The sequence below is a fragment of the Eumetopias jubatus genome, unplaced genomic scaffold (assembly GCF_037043125.1).
Source record: "Eumetopias jubatus isolate StellerSeaLion01/CBP00866 unplaced genomic scaffold, mEumJub1_p1.0 scaffold_3, whole genome shotgun sequence".
Lineage (NCBI taxonomy): Eukaryota > Metazoa > Chordata > Mammalia > Carnivora > Otariidae > Eumetopias > Eumetopias jubatus.
The window spans coordinates 71422178-71444161 of record NW_028274809.1 but is presented as its reverse complement, the minus strand read 5'-3'; the positions used below and the strand labels follow the sequence as shown (position 1 = coordinate 71444161).

At 35.2% G+C, this 21984-nt stretch overlaps 2 protein-coding genes across 12 annotated transcripts in view; one reads left to right on the top strand and one right to left on the bottom strand.

Annotated features, from left to right (window-relative positions):
* MARCHF7 (membrane associated ring-CH-type finger 7) overlaps positions 1-21984 on the top strand; it is a 70070-nt gene that overhangs the window by 40587 nt on the left and 7499 nt on the right. For 6 of the 10 annotated variants that reach the window (XM_088021682.1, XM_088021680.1, XM_088021684.1 and 3 more), the window contains 4 exons: positions 2143-2252; positions 5066-5179; positions 6773-6821; positions 7373-7542. In XM_088021682.1, coding sequence (XP_087877808.1) covers positions 2143-2252; positions 5066-5179; positions 6773-6821; positions 7373-7446 — 347 coding nt within the window. In that variant the 3' untranslated portion in view covers positions 7447-7542. Of the gene's footprint in view, positions 1-2142; positions 2276-5065; positions 5180-6772; positions 6822-7372; positions 7543-9428; positions 10728-21984 lie in introns of those variants that run through there. The other 4 variants (XM_028113103.2, XR_003610789.2, XM_028113109.2 and 1 more) reach the window with 4 other exon arrangements.
* The window catches only part of LOC114216503 (CD302 antigen), a 131429-nt gene continuing 120227 nt past the window's right edge, over positions 10783-21984 (bottom strand). For both annotated transcript variants that reach the window (XM_028113100.2, XM_088021678.1), the window contains 4 exons: positions 21150-21266; positions 19915-20088; positions 18514-18540; positions 10783-13634 (listed from right to left, as the gene is read on the bottom strand). In XM_028113100.2, the coding sequence (XP_027968901.1) occupies positions 13432-13634; positions 18514-18540; positions 19915-20088; positions 21150-21266 (521 nt within the window). In that variant the 3' untranslated portion in view covers positions 10783-13431. The remainder of the gene's footprint in view (positions 13635-18513; positions 18541-19914; positions 20089-21149; positions 21267-21984) is intronic.

Here is a 21984-nt window from a genome sequence, read left to right as displayed (position 1 = left end):
CTCATACTTACGTGAAGACCCATATGGTAGAAGATTCATTCTGGTAGAGATTGATTTAAACATTTATTAAGCAGCTGCCATGTATGGACTGTTAAATTCTGCAGGATGTGCAGAGATGAATAAAGCAAGTCTGTAGACGTACGAGTTTAGACAAATGAGTCAGGGCCTACTGAAGGGCGTGGGGTATACATGGAAAGAGCCCTGGACTAAACAATATAGGCATAAATGGACTTTTCCCTGCTGTATATGACCTTTTTGAATATTGTTCTATAAGTCACTTAATTCCTAGAAGAGGAAAAATGAATCCCTAAGATGTGTAAGAATTTGTACTAAATGGTCTATCTCCAAGGTCCATATTTTATAATCATACTTTTCCTGCTTCTGAATCAGAGGATAGTTTTAGGAAGTGTCTGCTAAATATCTTTCACATTCTTTATATTCTCCTTCAGGTCATAATATGGACTTACCCTGAATTTAGTTCAGTGGATATACTGATTTTTTTTTTAATTAAAATATTCCAGATGGCATTTTAATTTCAAAATCTTTAAGTATGTTAGACTCCTAAAACAGCAACAACAACAACTAGGTTTTATTCATTCCTTGAAATACTGTGAATATCTTACGTAGTTTGACTACAAGACATTTTGAGACAACATACTGCCTCACAATAGCACTCACTTTCTGTTCAGGTATTTTCAAAAGAAAATGCATATAAATTACTATGACTGTCTTGGACTTTATGCCAAATTTTACTGTTTTAAGAGTTTTAAGAGCTTGAAGACAACAGGGGTTACTACTTTTTCCCATCTAAATTTTGGCACATAACAAAGTCAACAAATGGTAGCTGAATTGAATCTAAACCTCTATACTGCTAATCACATGACTTCTCAAACTTTTAGGACATCTTTTTCAGTTCAAAGCTCTAAAAATAAAAACGTTGGTTGGGGGTGGGGAAATGGCTATATGTTTAATTAGACAGACTGTCATCTATTTAATTAGAGCCAGAAGCTTAGGAGTAACCCATAACTGAATGCATATGGGATAGAAGGAGCTTTTTTTTTCCCTTTTAATTGTGATAAAATATATATAATGTAAAATTTTCCTTTTGACCATTATTAAGTGTACAAATCAGTGGCCTTGAGTACATTCAGAATGTTGTGTGACCATTTCCACTACCCACTTGCAGAATTTTATCATCACCCCAAATAAAACCTATCCATTAAGCAGCAACTCCCACTCCCCCCTCTCCCCAGTCCCTGGTAACTTACTTTCTCTCTGAATTTGCCAGTTCTACATAATTCATATAAATAGAATCATATTATAATATTTGTCCTTTTTGTATCTGCTTTATTTTACTTAGTAAGTTTTCAAGGTTCATCCGTGTTGTAGCATGTATCAGAACTTCATTCCTTTTATGGCTGAAAGGAGCTGTTTTTATCTAGACAGAGGTGGATTCCTTTTTTCCCCTCCTCCCTTATAAGGAAGACACATTTCTTAGAGCACAAAAGGTCTGTATTGTCATATCAGAGATACTGGCCTGGGTATAGGTAACTCATTGTTTGGGATACTATATTATTTAAAATTGTTTTCATGGCATCTTGCCAAGGGACTTGAAGAGGAAGTAGAAGTACAGATGACATTCCACTGTCAGCTTCCCACTGACAGGGGTGGGGATGTATGTGCATTTCTGGGAGGCAAAAAACAATAGATACCTAAGTAATGGGCGTGGGCCTAAATTCCATAGATTAGGACCTGACAAGCACATTTGTGTTACCAATGCAATCTTACTTCCTTTTTCCCTTTTGATTTTGTATAATCTAAGCTTAAAATTTTACAAGGAGGTGCAGCCGGGTTGCTCAGTCCATTAAGTGGCTGTACGAGGAGGCGCACCTGGGTTGCTCAGTCGATTAAGTGACTGCCTTTGGCCCCGGTCATGATATCCAGGTCCTGGGATCAAGCCCCACATTGGGCTCCCTGCTTATTGGGGAGTCTGCTTTTCCCTCTGCCTCTTCCCCACCCCCCACCCTGCTCAGGCTCTCTCTCTCAAATAAATAAATAAAATATTTTTTAAAAACTAACTTTGCAAAGAAAAATATTTTGTGGAGACATAGCAGAACTAAGCTTTACTTTTAATTTTACCAGGTTCTTCATTAGAGGCTGTAACCACCTGTGAACTCTGTAAAGAGAAGTTGCAGCTTAACCTGGAGGATTTTGATATTCATGAACTACATAGAGCTCATGCAAATGAACAAGTTAGTATATTTTGCCTAATTTGGTAAGTGTCTATTCTATGCTTAAAGGACAACTCTTGAAGAAAAGATTAAATCATGGTCAGAAAACCTGCATTGAAATAATAGTAATGTTTTTAATATAATTAATTCTCTGTTATTATATTAGGTATTACATGATTTTATAATTTTGTATTATTTTTCCCCTAACTTTTTAAAGCGAAAGGCAAATAACCAAGTCACAGATTTTAAGTTTAAGGTAAAATTCATCATATGCTTTCTAAATAAACCTGAAAATAATAAAAGCTTAGGAAATTAGTCCCAAAGTAGTAATGCCAACCTTCTCTCCCCATAGCTGTCTAGTTGTGAATGCCTCTGAGTACTGGAAAATAATTGAAACACCAGTCCCCAGATCTGCATCCTAGTTCTGTATTTTTTATGTTAGGAATAATTTTTTTACCTACCTACCTGACGCCCCCTGTTCTTCCTCCTGTCTGGTTCCCTCTACCCTCCCTATTTGCCCCCATTCCCACTTCATTCTTTATGTTGAACAAGTTACCTTTTATGAAATCATTTATTCCAAGTTCACATTGTTTCTCTTTCCTTCAGTATTATATCACTACAGTCGTGCTGTTACTTATATAATGAATAATGTCGGGATTTCTCTGATATTAAGATTTTATTTCAAATATTTTCCTCTCATTTCTCAGATTTTTTGGTATGTATTGATCACTGCTCCCCACCCCTAACCCCCATTGATTTGATCACTCATTTTTCTTGAAGCTTAGAGCTCAGTATTTTTCCCTTTTTAAAGGAAAATTCAGGGAAGGGGGGAAGATGTTGAAAGAGATTACAAAGGACGACTCTAGAGCCATACTATCCAAGTGTGCTTAGCGTATTTGTGATAAAAAGAGATATGATGGTGAGAGAATGCATGAATGCTTGAAAAACACTTTTTAAATGAGGGAATGGAGTAATGGACACCTCCCCCCCCTTTTTAAATTGAAGTTTATATAACAACCATTTTAAGGTAAACAGTTTATTGGTACTAGTACATTTGCAGTGCTGGGCAGCCATCACTTCCATCTAGTTCCAGGACATTTTCATTTCTAAAAGAAAATCCTATCCCATTAAGCAGTTGCTCCCTCCCCCTTCTTCCATCCCCTGGCAACCACCAGTCTGTGTTCTGTCTCTATGGATTATTCTGGATATTTCATATAAATGAAAACATGCAATATATGATCTTTTGTGGACACTCTTCACTTTTTAAATGTGGGAATATGGATACCCTTTGAAAATCTGGTTAAGACCAGAAACACTCCTTACAAAATATACATAGACACAAAATCTGTACATAATTTTACAGATTCCCAGATCTCTTGAAGCTCATTGCTTACATCCAGGTTAAGAGTCACTGATCTAATGAATGAAACATTAGGCAGTTGCTGTAGTACAGATGCTACTCTAATGTTAATTATTGTTTTATTCTTTAATGAAGAATACTCCAAAAGGTACTTCAAAGGGAATATCACTTTCAGTAAGGAATTGTCTTAAATTCTTAAGACGTCTCTCTAGACAGGTGAACATTGGTATTTTAAAGAATTGGCGGGGGGGGGGGAAGTATGGAAAGGTGCAATAATGCAAAGAATTTTGCGGGGTTTTTTTGTTCTTGGTTTTTTTGTTTGTTTTTGTCTTCTCAAAGTTTGAGTAGGTTTCAAAGGATGGTTTTCTCCTGCCATTCTTTCTTAAGTGCTCCATCATGTCTCTTGAAGGTGGTTTTTGGCTTTTCAGTATAGCTAGGAATGTTTTTATTGTTCTTCAAGGATTTAAATGACAGCCTTGATTAAACTTCCTGGCTTTAACATCTTGGTTCTTTGTGAATCATGGATTCTAGTGGCCTGACAACTACCCTCATTTAAATACAGTTTATTTTTTCATTATCCAGTACCTTCATCTTTTTCAAGGTGATAACCATTAAACTCTTTTTTAAATTTTCTAGATACATGATTTCCTTTAAGCAGTTAATGAAGTATTTAGAGAAACTTTTAATCAGTTTGAAATTTGCTGAGTATTCTCAAGAATCTGTAATCAGTAACTCGCTCAAGTTCGTACTAAGAACATACAGTTCTTAACTTCAAATAAGTTAATTATCAAAAATGATGCAATCTACAGATAGTTCACTGTGTAACAATTACAGAACAATTTAGATTTTTAACACTATATTCATGTTTTGTATTCTTAGCTTCGAAACAATAGAATAGCTTTGAGCCAAAGAACTATTTTGCCCACTGCAAATTTCTATGGGAATGATAACTGGAAGTTACTTTACTACCTTTTTTTAAGTTCATTTTTATATCTGCTGTTGCCTTTAAATTAGTTAAATTACATAAGAAACACTTGACCTCTCAGAGTAGGATTTTAGTTACGTAATATATTGATATAGCTGTAGATGAAATGCTAATTTTTAAGTAAACAGTTATAGCCATCTGTGTAAAGAAATCTGTTTTGAGCTTTAGAGGGAACCATAGCATTCATTCTACCATCAAATGAATTTTTTTCCCACTTTTATATAAATAATTACATAAGGGAAGACTACATGAGAATAAAGAGGTTATTCATGCACCTATTTAAACACATAAAGCATTAGTAAAATTTTATGAAACTACAAAGGATGGGTTTTTATTTCTTTTTTAATAGATGGCACTGTATCTCTTTCTAGGAACTGATTATAAATACATTTCCTCTAGTTTATCAGTATACTATGAGTATCAATCTCATTCGACTAATTTTTCATTCTCCATATTTTTCTTTTTCTCTTGTTTGCTTCCCTGTTGAAGGCTGAGTATGAGTTTATCAGCTCTGGTCTCTACCTAGTTGTGTTATTGCACTTGTGCGAACAAAGCTTTTCTGATATGATGGGAAATACAAATGAACCAAGCACACGTGTCCGAGTAAGTAATATTGGAGTGGGGGGGATGGGAGGGTGCGATGCTGCAGGTGTTTGCTTTGGAAAGCACATTGTTTTATATGTTCACATTCTATTTTCTTTGGGGAGTTCTTACATTAAAGTGTATCTTAAAAATAAAGATATTGTAGATTTAATAGAAATTGCTGTCTTCCTTCTGTATCAAACAGCTTAATTTTTTTCATAAAGCTATTTTTAGAGAAGTAATTTTCTAGCTCTTGAAGGTAATTGGAATGTATTTCAGTGAAAAACAGGGATGGAATTGAAAACACCTAGGGGAAATGCTCTTTTTAATTGGGGAGGGAAAATCCAACTCATTATTACAACTTTGAAACCTGACATTGAAATTGAACTCCAAAAACCAAGAGTATGGGAAATTAACTTCAATTTCATTTGTTACTATCCTATAAAAGATTACCAGTGTACTAATTTTTAGCATTCATATTACAAACTACTGAAGATATGGACCATTGTGTGTTTACTCTGTTCACTCTTATCTTAATGTAACACTTGAGCTAGCTGTTTTTTAGGTGCTCATAAGTAAAATGATACTACTTACCTCAGTGTACTGTAGGAAATTTATACTCTGCTGCCTTGCCCATTTTGTGTGGCAGGGGCTAGGGTCTACATCTCATTACTCTAGCATTGTGAACACTTCATATCTTGTAACGTGTTCACAAAGATACACTTCAAACTATTTTTTAAAATAAATGTTCACTCCGATGATAAAAATAGAGCCGAGTTTCTGGTGGGATGTAATGTTTCTGTTTTATTTTGAAAATTATCAAATAACCAATACATATACTGCTTAATTGGTTAAAAAAGCATTTTTCTATAATCATGTGAACATTATTCCTGTGAGCCTTTTGGACATTATCATTGAGAGAAAAAAGAATGAGCTATCAAGAGCATTCAGAACTTGAGCAAAGATCTCTTGACTTCTAAGGACTTAAGAAATCACAGAACCTAAATTTAGTAAATGCCATAAAATTATTTCTTAAAAGGTGACTTATCTTTTCAAAATGAATAAACCTTATATAATGCATATAATAAGATCTGTTGGATTCATGCCTTTGTAAAAAGATATAGACAGATTATATTAAAGTGGAAGTCTTTACTGAATTAAAATACTTCTGGAGCCATCAAATTTAGGCAGGAAAATACTGATTATTGTTCCTGTTTTGTTCTGTTTCGTTTGGGTTTTTTTTCATTGACCACTAAAAGTGAATTCATTTGTGTCCAAATTGTAATGGTTTTAATTTTTTTCTCCATAATTTTTGAGGTGTTGTATTTATGCAAGAAGACAGAATGCCATTGGATAAAATTATTTTATTGTATCTGTTTTCAGTTTCTACACAATTCATGATTTCTACATGACCATTTATATAATGATTATATACCAATTAAAAGATAGTATCCTAAGCTTGTAATTTTTGATGTGGGGGTAAAAAGACCCCTATTTAAAGGCTTAAAATGGTGTTTAATTTTTTTAAGTAGAAATGAATCTCCTATACTGATTCTCTTTTTAGATCCATTTGCAGCATTTAAACTACTATATTTCTTTCTGCATTGTTTCTAGTTTATTAACCTTGCAAGAACTCTTCAGGCACATATGGAAGATCTCGAAAGTAGGTGGAATTTCCCCTTCCCAGACTTGTTGAATTTACTTTTGCAAATTAAACCCATAGAGCAAAACCTAACTGTATATATATTCTTTCTACCAAATTAGAGCTTCATTTATAGGCCTAATAATAACAAAATAATTGATTTGGGAAAGATGGGTTGGGCAACTGACAGGTTTTTTAAAGCATTTTTTTTTAATTCCTTTAATTTTAAGGTACAGAAGGATGTATTTTAAGTATTTTATTTTGAATAAAATTTTATTTTTGAACACCTTAAAACTTTCAATCAAAAAGAAAACGATTACTGGTCAGACCACACTTCTAAATCTGTTAGATAGTGTGTGTGTGTGTGTGTGTGTGTGTGTGTGTGTGTGTGTGTGTGTGTGTGTGTGTGTGTGTGTGTGTATATGTGTATGAAATTTGCCTTGTTATTCAGCTTTGTTAGATCGTTAAAGGTTTTCCCTGGGTTTGTTATAGTTCTAGGAAAATAGGGGTGAAAGATTCCTAATTCTGAGTCTATAACAGAAGCCATAGTTTTTTTTTTGCTCCTTATTCAGGTCCTCATGGACCTTTAATAGGCAGCCAGCTCCGCCAGCAGCTCCAATCTCTTAAGATCACGTTCCAGCATTAGGACTTCTGCCTGGGCTCCTATGTGAAGGCACTTAATGCCCAAATTTTACAGGCATCTGCACAGCTTAACCTCAAAGTCCTACAACCTCCAGGGTGCTTCATATCAGGTGGGCACAGACATTGGTGGCTCTCAAACAGTTCCTGGGAATCCAAGATTACCTATTGTACTTTTTCACCCAAAGCAACTGGCTTCCCAAGATCAGATTCCATTACACTCTTTGAAGTGTTTTAAAATATGTATTCTCCACTTGATTATCTTCTATACGTCTTCAAAACACTTGGAGTGTTATCTGTAGCGTGAATAACATTTTTACCTTTAGGGAAAGCTTAGCGTCCTTTGAAGTAAAGTTTGAGAAGGACCTGGTCTTCCTGGGAACCCTTTAATGCCTTGAATATTCTAAGACATGGATTTTTGTCATTAAGTCTGTACTGTTTTTAAGTTTTGAGAGGATTAGAGGTACAACCAGATAATGCATTTTCACATTTCAGTGTGTGTGAAAATGGTGTATAAAGGAGTAACTGGTATATAAAATGGGAATTCATTTGGTATATTTTTTCTTTTATACCTTCTTAGTTCGGATCCCTTGTGTAGTCTAACACAAAGATCTCTTTTTTGGTCAATTATAATTTATAGTTTGCCAGATGTGATGATAGTAATTTGTTTCACTATATATTTTCCCCAGATTGCTTGTTTTGTTTTGTTTTTTAAACTAACATTCTCATTTAGAATTTAGTTTCCTAAACATAGCAGTGTCTACTCCCAACATGTGAGAAAGATGGAGGTGAAATATACCCAAACTCAGCTGTGAGTGAAAGATGTGGGTGCTGCAAGCTTACTCCTAAGTACCAGAATTTTCATATGTTCTAAGAGTTGGTTCTGACTGAATTTTCTTCTCCTGTGGAGTTAATCAAATAGAAAACATGAGAAGTTCCCTGAAAAGCTGTTTTATTTCTTAGTTTGATATTTCTCCATGATACAGCATAAAACTTAACCATAGGATTTACTCATTCATGAGCTAAGTATATGCTTAATACCATTTATTAAAAATGGACTTAAGATTTCTGCAAGATAATAGACTGAAATGTGGAAACTTAAGTTTCATCCATACATGTAGCATAATTTTTTTGTTGATTCCATTTGTTGGGTGCTCTTAAATATTGGGTCCAGTATTAATACAAGAAGAGTATACATTTAACCTTTCTGCCCTTGATAATAGGGGAAATGCTGGTTGGGTGTTTATTTTAGTGAACTTCCATTTTCCTCAACACATAGAACAGTTTATAGAATACATAGTTTTTTACTTATGTCCTTCCTATAGACATTCTAGGATGTGTATTTTAAACTTCTGAGCTATTTTAATAATAAATTGATGTCAGAAATAAGCAAAAATGATGTTTCTGACAATGTGGAAGCATAGGAATAATCTCAAAACATTTTTATTGAGTCCAATTATTTTAACTTAGGCTGTGTCTATATAAAGCTTTTTTGACTAAATGGAGCTTTTCTTGGCATTGTATAGACATAGCTTTTGATGTAAATTGCAAGAACACCCATAACCTGTTCTGTGTACATTTGTTTTCATTCTCATCGGATGCATCAAACATGCAGCAGTAATAAACCAGATTCTGCTCAGGTGTGTGAGAGCACTTGCCTCAAGTTCATTTTTTCTCTAGTGTCTATATCATTAGCTACTATGAACACAGATTGATCTCAGCTTTTTAGAAGACGTTTCTTGAAGCACATTTTTTAGCATTTTCATATTTATAAAAACTAACCTAACAAAAAGATGGGGTGGGAGCATTGTGGATGGGCATCACCCACAGTCAAACCACCCTAACCCTGTCATAACTTACATTTTGACCAAACAGTATACTAAATTGGGAGTTTTATTTTACAAGTCATTGCTATTCTGGCTTCATATTTACACTTCCATTCTCATCCCCCTTAAAATCATTCTTGATCATCCTGTTTTCTTTCAACAGCTTCAGAGGATGATTCCGAAGAAGATGGAGACCATAACAGAACATTTGATATTGCCTAACTTCGTATAAGACAAGTGGATGATCTGTGAACAAGTGTTTATTAAAACTGGCAATTAAATATGAATTAATTTTGTGGGGGAATGCCTATTGAATACATTGACTATATATATGTGTGTGTGTGTGTGTGTGTATATATTCATTCTCAAGTATTGCTGAATTAAAATTCTGCTGGACCTTTTAACATGGCCAGTGAATCTGATGTTTATAAACTGGTAATCAAAAAGTATTTTTCTTTTAGGTGAGTGGGAAAGTGTTACCCTTGTTTTAGATATCTAAGCAATGCTGATGACTCTTTTTGTGTTCTGATTACTGTAGTCATATTTATGAAAAAAGGTTCATGTTTTAGTCTCTTGCTAGTGAAAAACATGGGACAAAATATGCTTTTGAAATAAAAATGGCAAATGGCACCTATTTTTCCTTTCAAAATGCCTTACACGTTGCAGTCTCATTTTCATAATCATTTGCTTCCAGTGTTTCTAAAAAATCAGCTGGGGAGTAAGTTATGAAAGCATATATATTAGGTTTCCAAATTTAATATGAATTATAAATTCACTTAGCAATAAAATCTAATTTTTAAAAATATATAAGTATAAAATGTATAAATGATGGATAAACTTTTATATTGATTTGCAAAATGCAGATTATATTTGATAGGCCATAGTATGTAGATATTCCTTTTAGGAATATTACAGCTGTAAAATATATCAGAATTGCCCATCAAATGCTATTTGGGAAAAAATTATTGCAATCTCAAGTTAACAATATTTTTAATCCCACATTTAAAGTTTAAAACACTGGTTTTCAATGTGTTTTTTAGTGTTGTCACTTCTTTATAGATAAATATGATATAAATAACCTGTTTGGATCCTGGTCGTTTTTAACTGTTCCTTGGTAATTTTGAGCATTTATTTAGTGACTTAATATTTTTCACGACTTTTGGAGAACAGATGAACTACCTATTCACCATGAATAGATCTACACTGTGGTCATGAGTTGTGTATACTTTCATAACACTGTATATTTCCTCTGTCAACACCCTTAGCATACACTTTTAAACACCTTCAGGTGGTTTCAGATTAAATAAAGTCTTAGGTTACGCCAACGAACTACATTTTCAGAACCTAAGTAGAAACCATGTAATTTCTGAAATGTGAATCAACAGTTTGCCCACACGTAGTTTGTTGGTCTTAATGTAAAAAACTTGGCTGGAAATAAAGTGCATACTGATTGATTTACTTACTTTATAGTTTGAAATGTTTCCTTTTAAATTGGTGCTCAGAGTAGACTTCAAACCTTAGAGCCAAGAACTTTATTAAATAAAATACTGTTTCATATAAAAATATATAACTGTTACTAAAACATTTGCTCAACTCACAGGTTACCTTTGCATTAAAGAAAAAATACAAAATTTAAGGATGCCAGTTTCAGTATCTATTGTCCAGGTCTTTAGGGATGCTTTGAGTTTGAAACATTGATACTTTTAATAGAACTCAGCATGAAAATTAAGTATCTTGTGCTTAACCCACAAAACTTTTTATTTAAAAATTTAAATAGAAAACATTTCATTGGCATGCAGTTTATAGTTTTGTTATATGAAATGCTTAATGACAGATACACAGTGGCTTGAGCTTTATAGTATTCTTATTAGTGCCTTAGTACCACTTACTGTTTCATATTTCAGTATTGTATAAGCTTCCAATATCCTGTAAGTATGAATTAGAGGGAATAAGGAAAGTCTTTTTACTGGTTGTTACTTTTAAACCTTAAACAAATAGAGACCATATGCTATTCACTACAAATTGTAGAATGCAAATTCCTAGGAAAATGAAGTTGTAATACTGTTCTCTCTAGATACTTGCCAAACGTAAGAATTTATATTGTCCTTATTAGCTAGAACCAAGATGTTCAAAAAAGAAATTTATACATTTTGAATGTAAACAAAAACTTTGTTATTCTTAATGTTAAAAATAAATACAGATTTGAACGTTCCAGTTAGCTGTGGATCACCGAATAGATACAAGGGCTGGTTACACATGTTTTGATACATGAAGAAAATTAAGATTTACTACTTCACTACCAGGGACCTCTAAGAACTTACTTGAAAGATGAAATCAAATGTGGAAAATTAAATCAAGTTAAAGCAGCCATTTTGGAAGAGCTACCACTGGGTAGAAGTTACCAAAATGAACAGAAGAAAATTAGTTGTATGGGAGTTAAGTAGAAAGGGAGATTTTAAAGCAGCACTGTCCGACAAAACTTTGTGATAATGGAAATGTTCTATAATTTGTTTTGCCCAGTATGGTAGCTACTAACCACACGTGTTTTGAGCATTTGAAGTGTGCCTCATGCAACTAGGGAACTGAACGTAAAGTTATATTTAATTTTAATTTATTTAAATAGCCACATGTAGCGTGTGGCTACTATATTGGACATTGTAGAAATTTGACTATTAGAGAAAAGTTTAAGGAAGAGTTAAGATCACTTCTAGTTCTTAAAGGACTGGTAGAACTTGAATAAAAAAAGGAATTCCAGTCTGTTTACTATTTGTACCACTCATAATAGCTTGTCAGTAATAAAATAGACAATATCCAAGATCTCAGAAGTTTAAAGCTCTTACAGATTATAATTCTTTTGTGTACTACAGCTAGTGTAACATCTGCTCGTTTAGTACCACATAGCCACACTGTATAGTCCTGTCATCACTTCATGGTTTTTCCTGTGTCAGTAAACAAGAGTGCCATCAATTGTGATGAAGGATGTTATTCATAGTGCCAGTGTGGACTTTGTTGCCATTGGTCAAGCATGAGAGATAGTGTATCTTCCCTTAAGTATTCCCCATAACTGATGGCATGTGGGTTAGGGAGAGAGAGGACTTCTTTGAGCTTCCAAGTTTCTAAATAGAGTAAATCTAATTTTATGTGAACTCTGCATATTCTTTAAGCTGTAAAGGGTAAGGAAAACCACTCTTGCTTCTGAGCTTTCATTTTCATTTTTTACTCCCAAAATGATTTTCACCTTTGTCTTAAAATGTACATTTACTGAAAACTTTGAGCATCACCACTATGGTAGTATGTAGTGTTTTTCTAGAGTTTTTGCTTACATAGTTTTCATGTCATTGAATGGCTAGTTTGTCAGCAGTTGGAGAGCATAAGATACCTTAGATAGGAACAGATCTGGCAGTAGGAGAAGAATCCTTAAAGGGGCTCTGTGGTACAAGTGTTAGTCTTGCTGCCAGCCACCTCCACACCTTCCTGGTATAGCTGTAATCTTCCTGTTGCAAAAAATGTATGAAATTTTCCTGAAGTTCTAACCATTTGTGATCAGTGCTAAATACTATTTCTCCAAAGTGATGTTCTAAAAGTAATGAAATTGTAAAATTATGTGGAATATGGGCTCCTTAAAATCTACAATATTTTCTACATCTAACTCAAAAAGGAAGATAAAATGTATTAGAGGAATCATCTGCCATAGTAAATAGCATGTGGATCTATTTAACAGTCTTTTATTTCCCATAGAAACTGGTAAAGACCTGGTGATTGTAAAACTACAGTGGTAGGTAGAGTTTTGTTTTGTTTTGTTTTTTAATTCACCTATAACCCACAGTGGTTCAGTTAAATGGGAAGGAAGATAGAGCAGTAGACTGGGTTTTTATTTTTATCTGCTTTACTACTTTGGGCTTTACTTAAACTGTTTCAAGTGAAGGGTGCATTTAGGGAAGTGGTTAAAAGTACTAAATTATATCTATGATTATTTCTTTTTTATAAGTTCTTATGAGAACCTAAAGATCAATTTTTGTCACAGTGATTACATGAGAATAATGAATGTTACTGGAATAAGGAAATAAACCATAAAAACTAATTTTCATTGCCAAGTTTTACATTAAAATCCTGCACAGGAATCACCGTCAAAGTATTTGATGCCTTAATCTGAGATTTCCAAAATCTTAGTCAAATTGAACAGCATACTCGTTTTCTTCTGCAACTACCAAAACACAGTCGTCGTTATAAGGTGATTGGGGTGCAGTAGAAAAAACTGTGGTGAAACCAGAATCCGAGTTTCTTTTGTACAGGAACCAAACGATTGCTCCCAAAACTGTCAAAATTACTGTGCTAGCAATCACCAAAGCTGATATTAAAATGTGGTTATCTGAAAAGGAAAAGACAAAATATATGTATATGGAAATCACTTACTGGTATTGCACTTGGGGGAGCACAAATACAGTTTCATCATGTACATATTTGCCTATTTTAAGGATTTTCCCACATTGATAAAAATAAAAAATTGTACATTTATTATGCTTCTTAGCTTGAACAACTGTCATTCAAGATTTCAACCAAGGTTTACAATTTGCCACTCTACTGTGAGATCCTAAAATGGAAATCACCTACACTCAGGGTATACTACAGTTCTATTTGTCTCCCTTGGGTTTTACTTTATATTTGCTGCTCTTTTCAAAACTAGTTGTCTTTAGAGGTTTGTTTACATTAATGAGGCTTATTGGTTCATCTGGTGTTTGGCATTTAAAATTTGTTCCACTGAAAACAGGAATGGCAATAAGAGTATCCTCCCCCCGCCTTTTTTTTAATAAGATTTTTTATTTGAGAGCGCGTGAGTTGAGGGAGGGGCAGAGGGAGAAGCAGACTCCCTACTGAGCAGGAGATAAGGGCTCCATCCCAGGACCCTGAGATCATGACCTGAGCCACCCAGGCGCCCTTTTTTTTCTTTTTTTTCAAGTATCTGTGTATATTCCTTAGTTATGTTCAACCTTAACAGTTCTTGGCTATTCAAAACCCTTGTAATCTTTCAGTAAGTGCAGGGAAATTAACTCAGTTTAGGAGTTAGGAGGAGGTAAATGCTTTGGGGGGAAGGTTATTTGTATTACATTTAGTAGCACCCAAAAGTATGTCCAAGAAATCTCAAATTATTTTCTCTTTACAGATGTATTTTTACATTATGGTTATTCGAATGTACTTATATCCTCCTTTAAGCTATGCCTTTTAAAATGATAAAATGTAAAGATTAGCAAAGAAAATCTGGCCAAAAGTTACTTGTTAAAGTGAGAGAGAGCCATTGATATTTTTAAAATATTGACAGGCTTCTTTAAAAAAATAACACAGGAGGAGTTGGGTAAATGGCCACAGCTGAATTCTCTCCTTTTTGGTCCTAAAAAAAAAGTTTGTAGTGGTCACAATTTGTTAAGGTGTGGGTTGTATTCTTATTGGAGACCCTCAGATAAAAAAATGTGTATCAAGAAAGTGGGGCACATTGTAGTTAAACATTTATGAAATACGTATTTTTTAATGAATTCAGAGTCCACTCTGGATCAAATGTTTCCAGATCTTTCAGCTATTCCTAATAGGGTTTTGAGAACCACTTAGACCTACCAACTCTTTTCTACACATTTCTGTCTGCATATATCCTCTCCCCCCCACCCCCCGCCGTATACATGTGCATAGCTTAAAATTCATAGTTCTACAAGATACGTAACAAAAATCCTGTGCTCCTCCTGCTCTACTGCTTATCCTGCATTTCCATTCCTGGTAACTTCTGTCATTTGCCTCCATGCTTAAAATAACATGCTTACACGGCTTTTCTTGATTCAGTTTTTTTAATGTCAAATACACAAAATGCACCATCTTAACCATTTTTAAGTTGACAGTTCTATAGCATTAAGTATATTCACGTTGTTGTGCTGTGTCACCATTTATCCATAGAACTCTTCATCTTTCAAAGCCGAGACACTGTATATATTAAACGATAACGCCCCATTCTTCCCGCCCCTCCCATCAGCCAGCATTTTACCTTGTGTCTATAAGGTCGACTACTCCAGGTACTTCATATAATTGGAATGAAATCGTATTCGTCCTTTTGTGACCAGCTTATTTCACTTAGCAACTAATTTCTTCCAAGTTTGTGCATGTTGCAGGATGTGTCAATTGCCTTTTTTAAGGCTAAATGTTACATAGCCATGTTTTGTTTATCCATTCATCTGTCGATGGACACTTGGGTTGGCAACTTCACCCGTGGCTATTGTGACTAATGCTGCTCTGAACGTGAGTGTACACATCTCTGATACCTCTTTTCACTTATTTCGGGTATATACCCAGAAGTGGAATTCCTGGATCATAGGTATTTCTATTTTTAGGTTTTTGAGAAGCTACCATACTGTTGTCTGTACCATTTTACATTCTTACCCAGTAATGCACAAGTGTTCCACTTTCTCATCTTTGCCATCACTTGTTTTCTGTTTTGTTTTTGTACATAGCCAACCTAATGGCTATGAAGTGGTGCCTGCCTTGATTTATTTTTTTAAGTAAGCTCTACACCCAACGTGCTTGAACTCACTTACCCTAAGGATCAAGAGCCACATAATCTGCCAACTGAGCCAGCCAGGTGCCCCTTTGCTCTTTTTGATTTTTTTAAAGATTTTATTTATTTGTCAGAGAGAGACAAAGGAACACAAGCAGGGGGAGAGGGAGAAGCAGGCTTCCCGCAGAGCGGGGAGCTCAATGCGAGGCTGGATCCCAGGACCCTGGGATCATGACCTGAGCCGAAGGCAGCTGCTTAATGACTGAGCCACCCAGGTGCCCATTTTTTATTTTTATTTTTTATATTTATTCCTATGGAAGAGTGAGAACATGATTCTCCAATATCTACATGAACTCTCAAACACTCCTTTCCTCCTCTTCCATCATGGTTCTAGCAAGCCCTAAACTGAGAGAAAAAATATCCACGATACATGTGACAACTCATATCCAGAATAAAAAAAAAAAATACTACCAATCGGGAAGGCAATCCAATTAGAAATAAGGACAAAAGACCTGAAGAGGCGTATCACAAAAGAACATATTGAAATGGTTAATAAGTGTATTAAAGTGCTTAACATTATTCATCAGGGAAATGAAAATTAAAATGACAGATTGCTACACATAACATCTGAATGGCTAAAATCAGGTTGACTTTCATGGGATGGATGTGTAGAGTGAACAGAACTTGCAGACACTGACAGCAGGAATATAACAGTTCAACCACTGAAAAATTATTTGATGGTTCTAATAAAAGCTAAACGTATTAGCTATCCTATGACCTTGCAATTCTACTCTTTGGAATGTACTCCAGGAGAGTGACAAAACAGGTCCAAATGAGAAGTTCACAAGCAGCTCTTACCATAGTAGTACCAAACTAGAAATGATCCACATACACATAACTAGAGATTGGACAAATTGTGATATAAAATACTATGCAACACTAAAATAGGTACAATATATACCCAACATGGGTGAATCTTAAAAAAAAAACTGAAAGAGGGCGCCTGGGTGGCTCAGTTGGTTAAGCGACTGCCTTCGGCTCAGGTCATGATCCTGGAGTCCCGGAATCGAGTCCCGCATCGGGCTCCCTGCTCGGCGGGAAGTCTGCTTCTCCCTCTGACCCTCTTCCCTCTTGTGCTCTCTGTCTCTCATTCTCTCCCTCTCAAATAAATAAATAAAATCTTAAAAAAAAAAAACTGAAAGAAGCCAGTAGAATTACATTTATGTTAACAAGTAACTCTAAACTATGGCGATAGAACTCAATAGTGGTTAACTAGGATAGATGGTGGTAGGAGCTACATTTATTGGGAAAGGGCATGAGGGAAATTTTTAATGTAACAGAAATGTACTGTATCTTGATTTGAGAGCTAGAGTTAGCCAGGTGTCTACAGAGGCAACCGTCAAACTATACACTTAAGATCTGTGCAACTTATACCTCAAAGAGATTAAATGGGGTGCCTGGGTGGCTTGGTTAAGTGTCCAACTCTTGATTTTGGCTCAGGTCATGATCTCAGTTGTCAGATGGACCCCTGTGTCTGACTCCACGCTGACCATGGAGCCTGTTAAGATTCTCTACCTCTCCCTCTTCCCTCTGCCCCTTCCGCCCCACACATGCACACACGATCTCTAAAAAAAAAAAAATAGATTAAAAATTATACAACCAATTGGCAAAAATCCACAAGTTTTGTAACCCTTTGTTTCTGGGAATGCAAAATGGTGCAATTCCTCTTACTATATCGATCCAAGCTCTGTATCCACTTTCAACCCATTTACAGGGAATCTAATCTTTAGATAACATGTATTTGTGCAAGGCAGATTCATTGCAGCGCTGTAATAGCACATGTTTGGAAACAAGCTAAGAAGGATCTGGGGCTGGTTAAATAACTGCATATCCATACAATGGAAGAGTATTCAGTTGTAAAGAAGAAGGAAGTTCAATCTATAGGTAATGATACAGAGATATATTCACTAAAATATATTAGTGAATAAAAGGGGCAAAATAAGTCCTACATCTCAGTTTGCTTATTTTGGCTAAAAGAAATAAGACATTCATTTAAAGAAAAAACTGAATGGGTGCGCAGTAAGGAGAAAGGTAGAATAGGGTAGGTGGGGGCAGGTTGGGAGACAGACTTTTCAGGGTTTGCCTTATTATAATTTTGCTTTCTGAGCCATGTTAATATATTACCTGTTCTTTAAAAAAAATGGATTTAGTAAACCCTTAAGACAGATGCTTCATGAATTACAACTATGAGGTCAAATTTTTTTAAATAAAAGATTGCAGAGTGCCTACAAAAACAATGGAATTCAATGGGAAATAGTTTTTGGTGTTTAAAAAATTCGTAATTTGGGGCGCCTGGGTGGCTCAGATGGCTAAGCGTCTGCCTTCAGCTCAGGTCATGATCCCAGGGTCCTGGGATCAAGTCCTGCATCGGGCTCCCTGCTCCTTGGGAGCCTGCTTCTCCCTCTGCCTCTCTCTCTCTCTCTCTCTCTCTGTCACTCATGAATAAATAAATCTTTAAAAAAAATAAAATAAAAAATTCATAACTTGCAGTTATATTTAGAATGTAAAGTCATTACTAAACTAAGAGACCTTTCTAAATTCTTACAAAAGTTGTTCTACTTTATATTATACAATTAATTTTTAAGGGGTCTTTAATATTTTAACATTTGAATCTTAATATTACTTGTGGGAAAAATTTTTAACAAAAGACTCTTACCTGATAAATATTTCTTTTCATATGGGACTAAAATAAAAAAGAAAATTAAAATTAAAATTCAAGTATGCTTCATTCTATGTTTGCCTTTAAACACTTTCAGAATAGTTAAAAATGAACCCCTTATTTAATAGCTTAATATTATCCATATTTCTATTGCTTGGTCAATTGTGTTTTCCATTTTGAACAAAGGTTTTTTTTGTTTGTTTTTTTAAAGAAGATATAGAGGTCTAATGTAATGCATTAGCTTGGTTGGTGGAAAAGGATTAGGTAACTCAAGAAAAAGTGATGAGGTGAAGAAAACAGAATTTTGGCAGGAGAGTATAGAAAACAAAGCTAGTAAAATTAAAGTGTGCACCTGTGATCTTAATGGTACGGATTTGTTCACGATTTCTGATGTTTCAAAGTCACAGTTTAAAAATTTGGTTTATAATAATGGTGCCCTGAGACTTCATACATGAAAAGAACCAACTTTTTAAAAACCCAATAAACTGGAAGTTGAATTCTACCATAAAACTGTGAGAAGCTTAATATAGTCACTATAAACTATAGTTAAGAACGCTGCTGAGGCAAAAAAAAAAAAAAAAGTAAAATGTAAAGGGAAAAATAGCTTTAGTTTACAGTAGAAGTAGAAGGGGGGTAAATCCTAAAAAGGCGAAATGCGGAAATGGCCAATGTGTCTCAGGCATCCCAAAATCATATTTTGAAATTTTAAGTGTTTTTAATGAGAAAACAATTCTAAAACTTAGAATAAACTTTGATGTTTAACAATAACATCAAAATACTGTGGGACACAATAATTATATTCATTAGAAAGCATTCTGATGAGGAGGGGATGGTCGGAGTCTGGGAGTGGTGGGTGTGTAGAAGGGCAGGGGCCAGGTTCAGAGCTCACCCCTTGGGAAAAAGGAAAAAAGAAAAGCATTCTGAGAGGTCAGAAGAAAAATTACACTTTAATCCAGGATAAATTAAAAACTACAATGCGGTTTTTCTTCATTTGTCTAAACAAAGGATGTTAGTACTTGTACAGGGTCAAATTCTTTGTAGTAAACTTTAGAATTCTGGAAGTCAAAGTATTCTTAACCATTTCTGTTAAATCAAATGGAAGGAAACTGAGGGTTCCATCAAACAACAGAAGAAATTTTTAACTTCTTGTAGGCTCTTAAGTATAAGATAGGATAAAAGTATGACTGGTTCACATGATCTAGGTCCTACCTCTGAAATGTGAAGAATTACATTTGACTTCTGAGAGACTCGACAGCAAACCATCCTAATATGTTCTGAAATCTTTCTTACTCACTCTAATTTATTGAGGCATAACTGTCCCAAAGAAAATTATTTTAAAACCAGCCCTACTTTCCCCACCCCTCTAGGAATGGAAAAAAAGTCTTCAGTTATACTTACTAGCTGCTTTACAAAGGGTTCCTTCCATAGAAGAAATTTCACAATTTCCTTTTTTCCATTCACCTGTCTTGGTGTGCAAAAAGGCACAGGTGTCAACTAGATCCTCACCATCTTCTTGGTCTGTCCACTTATCAAATGTCACATTTGACTTATCAAGCCACTTGAAACTTGCATCTGTCAGTTAAGAATATTTTCATCGTTATGAGTTTTAAACTGTTAGAGCCATAGAAAAGGGTCTAGGATTAAAGGTCAGAAGTTACTAAGGTATGTCTGGTCAAAACTTTTCTTTGTAGGATTTAAATTAGGAAGAATGTATCTTGTGTACAAGCACATCAAAGGTATTGGTTCAAGGAGTGCCTCGGTGGCTCGGTCAGTTAAGCATCTGCCTTCGGTTCGGGTCATGATCTCGGGGTCCTGGGATGGAGATCCAAATCGGGCTCCCTACTCAACAGAGAGTCTGCCTCTCCCTCTCTCTACCCCTGCACCCGACTTGTGCTCTCACTCTTCCTCTGTCTCTTTCTCTCAAATAAAATCTTTTTTTCAAAAAAAGATATTGGTTGAAGAAGGTTCTATGGATGGGGTGCCTGGGTGGCTCAGTTGGTTAAGCATCTGACTCTTGATTTCAGCTCAGGTCATGATCTCAGGGTTATGAGATCCAGACCTGTGTTGGGCTCTGCACTGGGGATGGAGCCTGCTGGGGATTCTCTCTCTCTCCTCTCTCTCCCCCTTTCTCCCTCTAAAAAAAAAAAAAAAAAAAAAAAAAAAAGTTCTTGAAAAGAATATAATAACATTTTCATGGGGAAATAGCCAAGAAAATTAAAATATTAATAGTAAACTTAGTTTCATTTCATTAATTATGTATGTACTTTTGTTTTCTACAGGGACACTAAATATATAATATTGCTCTGATAGTTCAATTACCTTTATCCTATTGTTGACACAAACACTAATATTTATGACCCTACCATATTAGAAAAATACTGAGCCTAGAACCGTATTTTAATCCAGACAAAAGAATCAACTTTGATTCTTCTGTGTGAAACACACTGAGCTGCTCAGGGAAAAGTTGCAGTCAGACTATACACGTCATGTACTGGGTACAGAATGCACGCTGAACAAACAATACCCGGACACCACAGGAAACACCAACTTGAACTAGAGAACTGAAGAATCTCAAAGTCATCAATTTTACCATTTAAAAAAAGTGATTTCCTACAAGGGTAACTATTACTTACCATCTGTGTCAAAAAACATGCCTAGTAGGATATCATCTGGGCCTTTCCATTGCTTTTTCAAAGTATCCAGTATAAAAGCATTTTCTTCTTCATTATGTATGCTTACCATGTCTGCTCCTGGAATTATTTTTAGGTAGGAAAAAAAAAAAGCATGTTTCCAGAATCAATGAAAATCACATGAAGTATATAAAAATTATGCATTATTATAATACTTATAATAACATTACACTTTTACACCTTTTTAAGATTCAGCTTGAGAATATGCACATTTCTGAAAATATACTCATGAGAAAAGTAAAATGGGATAAATTGGGCAGAACCATTTTATACTCTTTCATTCACAGAGTCGGTAATTTACAGACAAGGGAACAAAACCTCATGCGAGGCTTGAGCAATCAACACATTTTCTGCATCTCTCAACTTCACTCTTTCCCATGACTTCTTCCTCTAGCCCTCATGGTTTCTCCTGTCCTCACTGCACTACCATAGGGAGGCCAAGCTCTGACCACACCCAGGAGAACTAAAAACCGTGAGGGCAAACCTGCCAGAACAGCTCCCAAGACCCTGTGAAGCTCAAGCAACGGTATCTGACCGGCCTCCTTAACTGTCTGCCTGTGCCTGTTGCCCAAAGCCCTGCACCTTCCCCTAACTTTGTGGTCCTTAGAAAAGTGCCAGCTTTGGGAAACTGAGCGAGGAGGCCCTCGCTCTCACTAGATGGTTGATCCTTCCTGGGGCTCTTTCGCACAATTACAGAGCCAAGACCAGCAGCCATCTGTGTGTGTCACATACATTAGCTGTCGTCCTTACAGTCTAAGCACCCCATAACTGCCAGGAG